Here is a 12,515-nt window from a genome sequence, read left to right on the forward strand (position 1 = left end):
ACAGCAATGAGTGTGAGACTTCACCTCACAATATTTGGCCAATCCCCCCAGTCTTTTTCCCATAGTTTTAACCAGGTCACATACTTTTATAGGGTTACAGAATTTGACGGTCACAGCTTTCGGTGTAACACCTGTAACGAGGCAGGTGCACGTGCTGGGAACTTTTACCGTGCGTTTCCTAAAGTTCTGGGAATGGGAAACAGATACACGTGAGATTAATTTTTTTTTTAATTTTTACTTTTCTTTATTATATAATACTTAAAATAAAGAAGCAATAAAAGCCGGAACGCCAGAGCAGGGTCTGTTGTCCAAAAATAGACTGTTATGTTTGGGCCACCTAATTTCAAGCTCCCCCAAATCACTCGTAAGTACGTAATATGCGTTTTTTTTTTTTTTTTTTTAAGTGGAGTAGCTACTGCAAGATATGTTGGAATACGCCAAACAATTCCGCCAGAATTAAATCTGATATGTTTGCCTTCCTGAATTACGAACTCAAACCGCGCCCTGTTCCCCGTGTTCCTCAGGTTAATATCTTGATTTGACGACAGCAAAACCGGCCCACAGAATTGCGTGTGCATCTGGTACACAACTGGTTGGATAGCGCTTAATCACATGCGGGCATTATTACGCGCTGCATTGGGAATCGAGCTGTCTGTCATGCTTTGACCGTGTTGCACTTGCAGACATTTCAGGTGGGTAGCTACGCTCAGAGATCTCGCGCCCTTGACAAATAAAAGTAATTTAATGGACTAACAGAATAGTATTCAAATTCTGTGAGCCTTTATATTACTATTTTCTTGAGGCGTTGATAGCAGTATTCTACCAAACGATAAACCTAGCTTAATTCGTCTAAACTGGCAGTTTATGCTTTTGCCCGAATTTACAGAAATACGTGTTTGTGTGAATATTTTGACGCTCTGGCGTATGTGTAGTTTATTCGTTTGCAGTCCATTTATTCTCGTAGCTAAAATTCATACGTTTATATCGAACGCACTTTAAATCGAAACTTTCCGAGCTTGGAACGTTTCTAGAAAACGCCACCTGAAAATAGAATGGTGCAGACCTGCCCTCTGCTGGAGTTTATAGCGCACTGCACGTGCCTGGGAGTTCATAACGGCCATTAAGAACCCAATGCTAACTAGTCTAGAGTAGACTACTGTTGCCAATTTTTTTTCATGTTGACGGTCGACAACAATCACATGACTTCCGTTAATAATTATTTTCGCTACATACAAACATTGGGTAGGCCTAAAAGCAGCTTCGTTTCAGAGTCCATATAGTGGCCTGTGCGTCGTTTTTTTATTGCAAATAACAATATACAAATAATCAGACATCAAATAATTATGCAGTATCATAAAAGCCAAATACACAGTATACTACTTAGAAAAGGTAAAAAAAGAAGGCAAAAGTAATTTATAAAATGAAGATGCTTTGTGATGAACTCTTCATAATACTGCATTGTTTTGATACTTTGTCTCGACCGTCCAGTCTCACTGAATATTAAGTTGTCTGTGTCATTCCATAACTTTGTGGGCTTTGAGCATAAAAAAAGTACGCATTAGAGATTTAGCTTCAGCTTCACAAAACCCACATGTATTCTCAATATCAGTGAATTAGGCACTAGGATATATATTGTGCAAGATTTTTAATTGAATATCTTAAATTTTGTTTGGGGCGCAAAATTGTAAACGATAAAGCAGTGAACTTTCCCAACCAATGTCCTATATTTATGAATTACAAAAAGATTTGTCCTTCGGTGAGATCCTCTTCCTAAATCGAAGGGTGCGTCTTATTGGTTCAGCTCTTCGTTTCTGTAACGCGTGTCCCACCAATAATCAGATTAGGTACTACTCTGCTAAAATCTTGGTATAACCTATGACCTCTCGTTAGATGTATTAGACCCGAGGGAATGGCATGAACTGCAGTGATAAATTCTCTACAGGTGATAGGAAAGGCTTTGATCCTCATGCTTTAAGAGCTTGCCATTGCTGTCCGTAATATCAGAGACGTAAACAGTATATTTGTCCATCCAGTATTGCCTGTGGTCACTGTTTTTTTATCGTGACGTTGCAGTTACTCCGTATAACGGTCTCACGACGAACCTGTGCGGTGAGCTCAGCTCCGCGTGACCGCGTGTCGTGACGTGACATCACAGGCGCCATGGAAGACTCGATCGAGGTCATCCTCCAGGATCACAGCGCCAAGTACCTGCACCGTTACCCGGACAACCACGCGCTCGCTGCCGGATCGGGCGCGCTGCTGGCCGGTTGCTATGGGCTGTGGGCGATGTTCGTCCTCCCGGGCTTCCGGAGGGTGCCTCTGAGGCTGAAGGTATGTTCATTATGAACGTGCTTTACGGTGGCTTCTAATTCAACCTTGGGCTTGGCATTTCAACCCCCCCCCCCTCCCCCCTGCTTTTAGTTCTTTTTGTAACATACCAATCCAAATTAAACCAAATTTAAAAAGCAATATGGAGATAATTTTATTGCCCACCTCCCCCACCCCCCCTTGCATTATCAGTTTAATCATAAGATAAGTGTGACTCAACTGCGTGACTACGCCACACTCTCAACTTAGATTCCGCCTCCAAATTAACTTAAGAGCATAGGAATACACAATAAGAAGAACAGGTCCCTCTGTAATATAAGAGCCTAATAATACACAACGAGGAGAACAGGCCATTCAGCCCATCTAGAACGCAAGAATATACATAATAAAGAGAACAGGTCCATCTAGAACATCAGAACATAATAATACGTAATGAGGAGAACAGGCCATTCAGCCCATCTAGAACATAAGCATATGAGAATACATAATAAAGAGAACAGATCCATCTGGAACATAAGAATACATAACATACACAACTGGGGCGACATAGCTCAGGAGGTAAGACCGATTGTCTGGCAGTCGGAGGGTTGCCGGTTCAAACCCCGCCCTGGGCGTGTCGAAGTGTCCTTGAGCAAGACACCTAACCCTTAACTGCTCTGGCGAATGAGAGGCATCAATTGTAAAGCGCTTTGGATAAAAGCGCTATATAAATGCAGTCCATTTACCATTTACCATAATGAGGAGGACAGGCCATTCAGCCAATCTAGGCTGGCTATTTCCCGGCGTACTAATATAGTGCTCACCGGTATGTGGCTGAACATAGTGTGACAAACAGGATATAACAGGACACCTCAGTCACCCTCTCCATTGCCTGCAGTGTCATAGCATCATAGCATGCCTGCAGTTCACACTCCTCACACACAGGTGGCAGCACTTAACACAAGCTTTCGTTGGACTGCTGACTGCAGTCTTTCGCAACAAGCAAGAAGTATTTTGAGAGAAGTATGTCCAATGTTTGTTTGTGAGAGAGTAAAAGGAATTCTGGGTTGAATGTTGTGTTTTTTTTTTGCTCTCCATTTCTGAAGCAAACACCTGTAACTTTTGTAACTTATACTGCTTATTGTTGTTATTTATTTATGTGGCTGGATATTAACTGATCAGGTTACTAAACTCTGCTCCAGGGATTCGCAAAATTTACAATCTCAAGGATCCCTAAAATGAGCATCCTGAGCTGTGGCAATTTAAAAGCTTGTGCGCAGAAGAATATCTCAACTTCATTATATTTCAGTATTTAGTGCAGAGTCTCCTTCAGAACTTACACAGGTTACATTTTTACACACAGTCTATTTATACATTATATTTACTGAACAAATTCAGGGTAAGTATTTTGCTCAAGGGTATAATGGAACCACCGCAACTGGGAATTGAACTCGCAACCTTGAAGTCACAAGCCCAGTTCCACCACTATACTACATTGCTGCTACGCAACAAATTGTAATGTCATTATATTATGGATTTGTCTGACTAATTCTTGTGAGTACAGTATATTTAACCAGTACATACCAGACTTTTCATCTGACAGTTTAAAATATGCAGTGTACGAAGTATACAAGTATAAACAAAATAGTTCTAGAAGGCTAGTTGTTTTTTCACAGGGGGAAAAACATTCCTGGCTAGGACTCTTCCAGATCCAAGTTTGGGAAAAACTACTTTGATCCACTGCAACCCGCATTTATTTGACAGCATGAGTATACTAGTGGCTGTTTGACACGGTGAGGGAAAGGGTTTCAGTATTTTTATAGGTCGCCGCACAGCGGATAGCCTCGCTGATTTCGGCCTCATCTGTGTTAATATAGCTTAGCGGTTCCAGCCAACACCTGCTTGCACTCCTCTGCTTGTGCAACACTTAAAGCATAGCTACAGGAAAGTGCTTGCGGGTGTGAAAACAAAAAGTGTGAGTGCCTGTGTGTGTGTGTGTGTGTGTCAGAGAGAGAGAGAGAGAGAGACAAACAGGCAGATGTGCAGCTTTGCAGACTTCTTTCTTGCATTTTATATTTCTTTGGTGGCATTTTCCTCCCGTAAACGCACGGGCCCACAACCTTGTGATTGCCTTCAACAGTAAATGTCACCAACTCGGTGGGTTCTGTGTCTGTGTACTCGGCCAAATACCCCTCTGGAGCTGTCTTAGCGCAAGGGTGGATAAAGTGCACAACGGGCGCACAGCACTTATGAGTATTGCAAGTGCAGGTGCACAAGCGTGCAAGTGTGAATAAGTGTGCATATTGGGACAGGCTCAGAGTTTGCGTGAAAGAAAGTGTGCGTGTGTATGTGTATGCGTGTACTTATTGAGAGTTTGTGTTTGTGTGACAAAGAGAAATTTGTGAGTGTGTGTGCTTGTATGTTTGCTTGCTTGCATGTGTGTGTGTGTGTGTGTGTGTGTGTGTGTGTGCTTGTATGTTTGCTTGCTTGCATGCGTGTGTGCGTGCGTGTGTGTGTGTGTGTGTGTGTGTGTGTGTGTGTGTGTGTGTGTGTGTGTGTGTGTGTGTGTGTGTGTGTGTGTGTGTGTGTGTGTGTGTGTGTGTGTGTGTGTGTGTGTGTGTGTGTGTGTGTGCGCGCTTGACTCACAGCCTGTCATGTGGGAGGGTGTAAGGGAGTTGTCTTTAGCACATTTTTTATAAACACTTCCTGCTGATGTGATGCCGTTAGTGTCGTCTGTCACCAGTCGCTCTGTGTGTTAGTCCTGAGTGAGAGAGCGAGAGACAGACAGAGAGACGGACAGAGAGAGAGGGAGGGAGAGATAGAGAGAGCACAGTGTAACAGCAGGAGTCAAACCCCATTTCAGGACCCTTGCTCACCTTGCTACTCTGTCATTTCACTGGATCATTTTGCCATTTGTTTCTGTGTTGTCACTTGTCACCTGAGACTAATTTAAGAGCCCCCCCCCCCTTCAAGACATCATCATGTAATAAAAGCTAAAGGAAAGACCGAGGTGGAGATGGAGGGAGGAGACAAATGTGAGAAAAGAATTGACTGAGCAGGGTGAATGTGAACAGAGAATTTTACACCTGTCACAAAAACAGACTGGTTTAGCAGATGGAGGTAGCAGCCTGAAAGGCTGACTCTAAACCTTGATAGGTTGCCATAGAGCAGCCTAAGGTGGTGTACATAAATTCAAATTGAAGTGTAATTCAGTAATGCGTGAGTGGGGAAAAGGATGCGAGTCTCTGCAGCTGGCCTGCTTTAGTGTCACTGCAGTGTGTGAGCCTGCCGTGCGTGAGGAATGAGAACCGAGAACCGCACATTTCCTCGCTCGCTAATCTGGTACGCAAAACCGTTCGTGTGTTCAGACGCTCAAGTATAAACACTAGAATAATTTGTGCAAAATGGCGTCTGTGAGAGTGAGAGACGGTCGCTGCTGTAGAGCCCTGAAAACGCTGACGGGTGTAAGAGCATCGCTAACCGTGCTGTCAAGGTCGGTTACTTTCATCTCGAGCGGTGGCTTTAAAAACTCACCACGTTACAAAAGTGGGGGAAAGGCTCACCACATCGGGGGGCCAGACACTGTGACGCCGCTGCGCCCGGAAAGATCCGTCTCCGGAGAGGGAGAGAGAGGCGCGCTCTGAGAGCGAGCGAACTGGGGGCCCGTACAAGATACACTCCAGATGAGAACACACATGCGGGGGGTGGCCTTACTCATGAAAACCACAAAAACGACAACCTTGTCTGCTATTTTTTTTTTTTTAAGAGAAATTATGGCAGAACTCCGCACAAAAAGATATCAGATCTTGTTTTGAGTTTGGCAATAGAACAGCTTTTTGTAGCCTCTTTGCATGCAGTGTGCTACTCTGTGTTAAAACACAGTGACTGTGCAGGATCCTTTGCCCTCCCGTGGCTGTGCAGGCCGGATTGACCAGTGTGATTAAACGCTGTACACAGGTACCCTACTTGCTTTTGAGCGTGGAACAGACTGCAAATGTCATGAAACTTCTGCAGGGACGGCAGGGCGCTCTGGCTGACCTGGGATCAGGCGATGGAAGACTGGTGAGTCAGATTAATAGTATTGTGTGTGTGTGCGTGCGAGAGTGCGAGAGTGCGTGAGAGTGTGAGTGTGAGTGTGAGCGTGTGTTGGTGCCTGTAGTGGATCATTGTGGTGTCTTGTGGTATGAATAGCAGCACAGAATTTTTTTTAAAAAAAAGGTCATTGGTTTAGTTTGAATGTCAGTTGGCCCTTTGGCACAGAAAAAGTTTGGCCTATGCATTGTATCTCTGTCAGTACCTGTGGCACTTACCACCTGCAAAAGCCTGGTTTCCGTGGTTTCTACAGTTTCTGTGGTTTCCAAAGTGAGCGTCGGCTCAGGAGAAACTCACAGCTGCCTAAAATGAGAACTTGGCCAACAGAAAGTATTCAGGCAGCAAAACTGCTTAAAGAAATCAACCGTATTTAACATAAATAGCCTCGTAGGGGGTTTACACATCCTGTATATAGACATTGTACACTGTTGATGCAGATTATTGTAAGGGGGCAGGGGGTTTGGCTAACCTGGCTGAATTTCTGTCTTCAGGGCAAATGCAGAGAAATGTTGCAGTTAGATTGAATCACTCCCCCTGTTGTGCAAGAGTGTGAGTGTGTGCGTGCCCCCAAGCATGTGTTGTGTGTGCACGTGTGTGTGTGTGTGTGCATGTGTGCCCATTTGTGTGCATGTGTGTCTGTGTGTGTGCACGTGTGTGTGTGTGTATGTGTGCCCGAGCGTTCCCAGTCAGCTGGTCCTGGGCCCCTCTCAGGTGAGTCTCGAACCTGTGCTCGGCGAACCGCAGGTGCTGGCGGCGTGCTCCCAGGGGTTCCGCTGCACCGGGTTCGAGGTGAACCCCGTCCTGCTCGCCTACTCCCGAGCCAGGGCTCGCTGGAGCGGGGTCCCCGCCGGCCACGCCCGCTTCGTCAACCAGGACTTCTGGAAGGTACCGTGCGGAGGGACGCTGACGAGAGCCACTTCCATCTGTCCTTTTTTCGGCACGAGACATTAGACCACAGTCCTGACTGGCCATTAAAGCCACTTATCGTGGAGCAGGGGGTTCCCCAGTGTCCTGGATAAATTCCCAATCTGACCCCCTAATCATCCCCCTGTTTCATTGGCTCCCCTTTCACTATAAAACACTTTGGGAACTCTGTGATTTTGAGATGCAACCCGTTATTATTTTTTTTAATTAAGTTTTTTTTAATTTTTTATTTCATTACTTCTTTACGTTAAAAATGACAGGAAGAAACATATTCAAACTGAAGAGTTGCAGAAAATATAACGTAACGTAAAATATAGGGCAGCATACAAGTAAAATAAAATTTCTTGAAAATATTTGACAGATTAAGATCATTTTTAATGAGTGTGCGTGTGTGCGTTCTAATCTGGGGTGTATATCAGTAGTAGATGTATCCTGTGCAGGAGTTTTCTGCTCAAAGCGCCTTTGTCTCCACAGACGGATCTTTCCGGGTACAGCAACGTGACGGCGTTTTTGGCCCCTGGAGTGGTGAGTGTGTCACCCCGTGCTCGTGGGCCCTCCAGCACACGCTGAAGGGCCCCACCTCATCAGGCAGCAACACGGCCTGCCTGGCTCTCTTTAGCCGTCCTGTTTCTTTCTTTGGATTTCCTTTTTCGCGATAAATTTCAAGGTATATTTGTGTAAAGGGCGGGTATCTCTTCTGTATGGCAGTATTTCGCTTCTGTCGCAATGCTAGTTGTTGGAGTGCTTGTAGCTGCATTGCAGTATTTATGTTGTTTCAGTATCAAGGGTCGCGCACTGGATGACTCATTGTCTGGTTTAGGGTAACGTTTGGATGGCATTCACTTCCTCATTCACTTCCTCATTCACTTTCAAGAGTGGACTTGAGTGAGATTGATCAGATTGAGTGAGTGGTCGGTTGGTTGATTAAATGGATTTACTTTAACTGACAGATACATTAATTGACTGAATGATTGTCTATTTGACTCAATTATAGTTTGGATGACAGATAAACTGATCGATTGACTGTTTGACTGATTGACAGTTTGACTGTGTTTACAGTTTGGCTGATAGATAAGCTGCCTGATTGGTTGCGTTTACATTTTGGCTGATGGGTAAGCTGCCTGATTGGTTGCGTTTACACTTTGGCTGATGGGTAAGCTGCCTGATTGGTTGCGTTCACAGATGCAGGTGCTGGAGGAGAAGCTCCTGGCGGAGCTCCCTGATGACGGGCGGGTCATCGCCTGCCGCTTCCCCTTCCCGCGCTGGACCCCCTCCCGCACGGAGGGCTCCGGGCTCGACCAGGTCTGGGCCTATGACGTCATCGCCGTCCGCAAGCCCCGCCCCCAAAACCCTGCCGCCTGAACCCGTCGCAGAAAAACCCGGCACCAGTGAAAACAAACGCTCAGCTACGGTGATGTGCCTGCTGGAGAATTAATTACACATTTGTTCGTACTGGATGATGCTGCATCAAAGTTTGTTTTCTTCCACATGTGTAAAAGCTTTCTTTTTTTTTACTTTTCTTGGCATACCATTTTATAAACATTTTCACACAGTACAGCTTTAATTTCTGTACATGTTAAGATCTATAAACAGGATATTTTACAGTTATATTTACCAAACTCCAGTAAATTATATGTTCAATGTTGAGTGAAAACCTAGAAATAAAAATAATCCTTCTGACTGAAGATGTGCTAAACATCTGTCTGACATTCAGAACAAAAATAAATACATATTTGCAAGTTTGTGGTTTATATTAGTTGGTTGATCATAGTACAGTTATGTTGGTTTATGGTATTTTATTGGTTATAGTACAGTTGTTTTGCTTTATGGTTGGTTATATATACATCTGGCTTATGCACCGTTACATGTTCAGTGTTAAATCAACTCTTACAGATTACATATGGCAGGGATCAGCAACTCATGGTCCTCGAGGGCCGAGAACTGCTGGTTTTCCACCCTCCCTTTGCCTGGGGGTCAGGTGTGAAGACGGTCTGGCCAATCGGTGGCACTAATTACCCGGGAGAAAAGAAAGCCAGGGCTGGATTTGGATTTGAGGGCCAGAGTTGCTGATCCCTGACCTAGACTCATATGTGCTCTATCAGAGGTGAATTAGCACTGGAGCTTTCACTGTGTGGTACAGGTCAGTCGTTTGGTGAGGTGGGGGGCCGTGTAACAGGGGCGGTTTGGGCGTGGCTCTGGCCCCATCGCAGGGCTGTCCCTACTCAAACAGCTGGTCCGGGAACACGTACGTGTCGTCCTGGACGGGGTCGTCCCGCATGGGATGGTTGCAGTAGATGGCGTCCGGCGCGTCGTTGTCGTAGACGCAGTCCTCGTCAGCGAGGCCGCCCGGGAGCTCGTACACCTCCTCGTGCCCCCGCTCCGACATCACGCGCCGGGCGGGGTCGCCGTGGTCGCCGCGGTCGCCGTGACCGGGTGCGGGCAGGATCATCAGGTTCTCGTAGTACGCGCTCGCGTCCCCGCGAGGGTCCGGGTCGGGTTCCGGTCCCGCCCCGGCGCGACCCGGCCCCGGCCCCGACGGCGTCTTCGGCGGCGGCGACCACGCCCGTCCGGCTCCCGCCTCGAGGCGGCGCGTCCACCCGCGCCACGCCCTCCGCCGCCACCAGACCGCCAGGCCGGCGCACGCCAGGAAGACCGCGGCCGTGACGAGGTAGACGGCGAGGCGCGCGTCAGAAGCGCCGCCCTCCTCCGCGCAGCCGGGCGCCGTGCAGTTCTGCGCGAGAATGGCGGCGTTTCCTGCCTCCTCTCCCGGAGCCCTTGCCATCCGAGCCTCGGGTTCAGGTTCCCTGCAGTAAAAATCAGGGATGTGATTTTACCCTGATTTGATCCTGATTATTCATCGAAACGCTGATTTTTTTCAGACCTGAAAGGTCTCACCCAGAGGTGTGTGTCATAAGCGTATGTATGCTTAGAAAAAAGCTCTCTTGTTCTCTTTATTAGCCGACTGACAGGAGGAGAGAATGTTCAGAAATAAAGCGAAAGCATGGTGATCCCAGAGACACCTGGGGTCTGCAAATGTTCTATTTTCTGATTAATCAGCAGAGATCACATCGTCACAGCGCGCGATACACCAAAGAACTGCCACTGCCACGAATCTACTCAGTTTGCACATGTGGTTGACACTAGTATACTTTTATTATAAAGATGATAACCTGTCTGTATTTACAGCATTTATACAAAAAAAAAAAAAAAAACAACATCGTTCAAATTTCCTGCGTTCCTGTGTAATGATCAGCCTATCTGTGTGCGGGGAAGTCCAGCATTCAGTATAAAGAGTTATAAAAATAATAAAAATAATGTCGGTGTGATGTCATTATGTTTGGCTGTAGTTCTACCAAGCATAGGCTACACTTTAATTTTTAATAATTTTTTTGCATACAGATGACCCCCTGTATTTCACTCAGAATTTGGCATCGTCGAGAGGCTGTGTGGTCTGCTGTGGTGGACTTTACGGCAAGGCTAAAATTCTCGTGGAATTAAACCGTATGCTAAATAATAATATAACTTAATTCACTTCTTCACAGTCTATACTATTTAAACGGTAAACACCTGATTTTAAACGAATAAGCCACGCATATTTCTGTAAAAATGTGGTTACTTGGCGAAGAATAGAACTGTTGTACAGCATATAGCCTATTTATCTCCCTCTTTCTGAATAGGCGTATCACTTATAGGTAATTAAACGCTTCGCAAATTTACAGCTAAGTTGACAAAAACAGAAGCCAGTAAATGCCATCAAGACAGAAATACGAAGCTTAACCTACCTCGATTTAATGGCCCCCTTACTGGTGGATGTTTTGCTTGTGTGAGCTGACCAAGTTTGCTAATGAAGTTGGTTTCAAGATCACTTCCTCGCATCTATGTGGTTTTCAGGGACACCTCATTAATACCGCGCGCTCTCGGGCGCATATTCTAGCGGACAACATCCGTGAACTGTTTGTCTGACCATAGTCGAGTCACAACTGCAGACTAGCATGAGAACCTTTTTTATTTTTAGGCTACAAGTCTGGCTACTGTCATATGTCAGCATTTTTTTAGTATTCATGGTCTTAATGGTAAAACCATAGGTTGGCAACAAGGGATGTATCTGTTTCTGGTTTTCATGTCAACTTCTGGACTTAATTAGCACTAACATTTACGCCATCTGACATAAGAGCTACATTTCTCGTGACTGGCAGCCGAAGACCGTTCTTTCTTATATGAAACGTTTTACTGAGATCTAATCTACGGGTGAATCAACTGGTTGTATACAGTCAGTTAGCTCATTTAGGCAGGGTAATTGGTGGAAACAAAAACCACACACACTGGCCCTCCAGGACCGGAATTGCATACCCTTGGGGAAAACGCACTGTAGATAACATTAAGTGTAATGCTATATCCTGACCGCACAGTGGCGATATAGGATTTAATTTATAAAATGATATGGTACTCTCAAATCCTGAAAACCGTGTTCGGATGGTATTCATGATAAGGCTTCGTGTGTGCATCTTAATTTCTCTTGTTTAGTGTTTTAATCGTTAGTGTTTTTATTTTTCTCGGATACTTTATTAACGTGTTTTACGCACGACATCACCTAGAGCAACTTCAATGAATGTTGTAATACATGGAGTCTCTTGGTGGCGACATGGTTACATCTCTTGTTTATTTAAAAAAAATAATTTTACAAGCGAAATGAGGATGGTGATGGGGGTGGTGGTGTTGGAAGTGGTGGTTATGGTTGCTTTTGTTGATGATGTTTGGAGACATGGAGTAAGATGTATCAATTATTACCTACTTTAGCAATTATTTTTCAAATCCTTAAATTTGTAAGTGGTTCGTGTAATATGTCTCCATTGGTTTAGGATTCTATCAGGGTGCTTGATAATGATAACATTATCCAAATTTGAACATGAGTTCAATGAAAACATGCACATTTAACATAAAGCAGGTGGGCCAATTTTTCTAAGCTAAATATTTTCGGGCAATTGGATGTATTATTCCATGTTGACATTCTTTGTTACTATCGTCTCTTTCAAACTTGAGTAGTTTATTACTGCTTATACTGTATGACACATTAGTGGTAAGCTACGTGTATCATACTCCAGCAAATCCATTGTAATTTAAGTTGATATTGAGTATTAATGCTCAAGCATTTTGCTTGCCTTATATATATTTTTCAGTTACATCTGTCACGT

General features: G+C 44.9%; 1 protein-coding gene across 1 annotated transcript; it reads left to right on the forward strand.

The window, feature by feature from the left end:
- Positions 1-427: 427 nt before the first annotated feature.
- Positions 428-9,062, forward strand: si:dkey-190g11.3 (uncharacterized protein LOC567059 homolog). Its single transcript, XM_064297027.1, has 6 exons — positions 428-692; positions 2,074-2,331; positions 6,265-6,369; positions 7,144-7,284; positions 7,798-7,848; positions 8,506-9,062. The coding sequence occupies exons 2-6, from the start codon at positions 2,161-2,163 to the stop codon at positions 8,683-8,685; spliced, it is 648 nt and encodes a 215-aa protein (XP_064153097.1). The 5' UTR covers positions 428-692; positions 2,074-2,160; the 3' UTR covers positions 8,686-9,062.
- The last annotated feature ends 3,453 nt before the right edge of the window (positions 9,063-12,515 follow it).

The sequence above is a fragment of the Anguilla rostrata genome, chromosome 10 (assembly GCF_018555375.3).
Source record: "Anguilla rostrata isolate EN2019 chromosome 10, ASM1855537v3, whole genome shotgun sequence".
NCBI lineage: Eukaryota > Metazoa > Chordata > Actinopteri > Anguilliformes > Anguillidae > Anguilla > Anguilla rostrata.